The sequence below is a fragment of the Wolffia australiana genome, chromosome 2 (assembly GCF_029677425.1).
Source record: "Wolffia australiana isolate 7733 chromosome 2, ASM2967742v1".
Lineage (NCBI taxonomy): Eukaryota > Viridiplantae > Streptophyta > Magnoliopsida > Alismatales > Araceae > Wolffia > Wolffia australiana.
Window position 1 is genome coordinate 20,756,310 of NC_135836.1, and position 2,875 is coordinate 20,759,184.

The 2,875-nt window shown below is 57.1% G+C and overlaps 1 protein-coding gene across 1 annotated transcript; it reads right to left on the reverse strand.

The window, feature by feature from the left end:
- Positions 1-427: 427 nt before the first annotated feature.
- On the reverse strand, positions 428-2,518 carry NCS1 (permease, cytosine/purines, uracil, thiamine, allantoin family protein). The gene has a single exon (XM_078571412.1). It carries the CDS (start codon positions 2,199-2,201, stop codon positions 576-578), a length of 1,626 nt encoding a protein of 541 aa, XP_078427538.1. The 5' UTR covers positions 2,202-2,518; the 3' UTR covers positions 428-575.
- Positions 2,519-2,875: the final 357 nt, after the last annotated feature.

Sequence of the window (2,875 nt, forward strand, 5' to 3'; positions counted from 1 at the left end):
AACACGTGCATGGGCGTGCTCTACCGGGGGTATTTAAACCCGGGCATCTTCACGGACGCTTCGGCGTACCGGTCAGGCTGGACACGGACCGGCGGTGATGCTGATGACGGTGAAGACGGCTCTTATGATGATTCATTGATTTCGTCTGGGCGCGCTCCATCAACTTGCCACCTAGGCTCCTGATGTACCTGGGTGCCACCCCATGCGCCTTATGCATTTCCTCTTTCACCAAATGCCTAAACAAGAATTGAATAAAAACTACAATGATTCTAAATCCCTTGGGTTAACTTTAAAGGTTAAACCAAGATCTTCATTATCTTCTCACCCTTCTTCTTTGATTTCCTCATTCGAACTTGACCACCTTAAAACTCAAGAATATAATTAACCTGAAGGTATGTGATCTTGGAAAGCTCCAACATACCTAATCTATAAAGAAAAGACAAAAAAATTGAAAATTGTCATTTCAGGCGATGGGCATGATTTAGATGAAAATGGCACCCCCTCGCACAAAATAAGGCGATTCACTAGGTAATTATACAAGTAAGATAGGATGTGGAATATGACCCACGTAAAATTCAAGTAAGGTGACTTCCTGGCGGACTCCTGTACTGGACCCTGGAGAGGACCCAGTACAGGAGTCCGGAAACGAAGGTGCTGACGAACCACGCGTTATCGTAGGCCGCGGCAAAGACCTTGCCGGCGCTGGCCACGAGCCCAACCTTGGCCAGGAACCCCGGAACGACGACCAGAATCCCCGCCGCCAGCGCCGCGACGGCGGCGACGTTCCATCCCCGGCGATAATAATACGGGCCGAGCGGGGAAGCAGAGAAGAGCCCAGCGACGTCCAACTCCCCTCTCCGCACCAAGTAATAGTCCACGAGAATCACCCCTCCGATGGGCCCGAGAAGCGCGGAGTAGCCGACGAGCCAGGCGTAGACGAAGCTCTCGCTGGTGCGGAGCAGCCGCCACGGCTGGAAAGCCACGCCCAGCGCCGCCGTGACCAGCGCGCCGCGCCGGAACGTGAACAGAGAAGGGCTGATATTGGCGAGCGCGTTGGCCGGGGCGACGACGTTGGCGGCGATATTGGTGGTAATAGTAGCGAGAGAGACGCCGAGAATGGCCAGCACCCGCGTCCAAGCCCCCCCGACGCGACCCAGGAGCCGGACCGGGTCCGATATCGTCTCCCCGAAGATGGGCTCCGTGGCGGAGGCGACGGCCAGGCCGACGAACGCGAACAGACCCATGAACACCGGCAGCCCGACGTGCCCCAAGATCTGATCTTTCTGCGTTTTCGCGTAGCGGGTGAAGTCGGGGATGTTGAGCGCGAGCGTGGCCCAGAAGCCCACGTTGGCCGTGAGAGACGGGAAGAAGACGGCGGCGAACTCCGCCGGGGAGAGCTTGGAAGTCATGGCGAGAACGCTGCCGAAGCCGCCGCCTGCGGCGTAGGCCCAGCCGAGGAGAGCTCCGGTGAGCGCGATAAGCACCGGCGCGGAGTACTTCTCCAGCTTGCGGATCCCCTCCACGCCTCTGAAAACGACCCCGAGTTGCACCGCCCAGAAGGCCATGAAGCAGAGGAACTCCAGCGCGGAGGCGCCGAGCCAGGGGAGCTCCTCCCGCGCCCACGCCGACCGCTTCACCGGCTCGGGGAGGAGGAGGAAGACGGCCTCGCCGCCGATCCAGGTCTCGATCCCGTACCAGCCGCACCCGACCAGGGCGCGGAGGAGGGTCGGGAGGTGCGCGCCGGTGACGCCGAACGCGGCTCGCGCGAGCACCGGGAACGGCACGCCGTACTTGGTCCCCGCCGCGCCGGTCAGGATGAGAGGCGCCAGGAGGAGGACGTTGGCGAGGAAGACGGTGGCGATTCCCTGCCACCAGGCCATGCCGAGGGCGACCAGGCTGCCGGCGAGGTAGTAAGCGGGGACGCCCACCACGAGTCCCACCCAGAGCGTCGCCATGTCCCACGCGGTGAAGGTTCGCTCCGCCGGAGTCGTCGGCGCGAGCTCGCCGGAGAAGGAGGCGTTTGCCTTCATGTCGACCCGTGGGGAGGGAGATAGGAAGGTGATGGCCGCGGCGCCGCCGCTCCGGAGGCTGGCGCGGCGGCGATGGAAGGGCGATGGCAGCGGCGTTTGCTTGGGAGGAGAGGGAGAAGCGAGGTGGATTGATAGATGGGGAGCTTGCGGCGGCGCCCCCGCCGCCTTCATCGTCGGCTTCGCCGAAGAGAGATTATCGGTGAGAGAGAGGGCAGGCGATAATCTCTTCTCCTATCGTGTGGCCCTAGTTTGGGTGTCTCATTATTGCGATGGGGTGAGGCCCAGTACTGGCGATAATCAGGGTGGGGTGAACCGGAGAGGAAGAGTTGACTGCTGTCGTAGTATGAAAGTCTCTTATCTTTGGAAGGAAATGTGGGAGAAGAATGAGGGGATGTTCAATGTCTAGAAAGAGAAGAGACTCGATACAAAACTTACCTGTAACACCAAGTGATGATGGTTTCTTCCTGTCCTCTAGAATGGATCGAGAGGGAACGCAGCTTTAAGATGAAGATTCACAAAACGGGATTACAGGGGAGTTATTCGATACATAGGGCTCCCAAGAAGCTTCCAAGTGTACATGTATAGGGCACATAAGGTCAAAAAATTCCAAATCGTGGGCTCTGGTAGCTGGGACCAATCAGACTGAAATTAAGATCTAGAGTTGATCCATCATTGCTTCAGGTTAGATGTAGATTCCTTGCTTGCCATCTATATGAATAAGGAAATTGCTTAAAACTACGATATAAATCCTATCGATTTCTGTTTCCCCTTCGTTCCCAGATTTAATTATTTCTTGTGATTAAAAGGCCTTTTATCACTATTTTCTCCAGATTTTTTGTTTGATT

Bases quoted from the DNA above. Each gene is read 5' to 3' on its own strand.
- NCS1 (XM_078571412.1), bottom strand. From the start codon at position 2,201: ATGAAGGCGGCGGGGGCGCCGCCGCAAGCTCCCCATCTATCAATCCAC.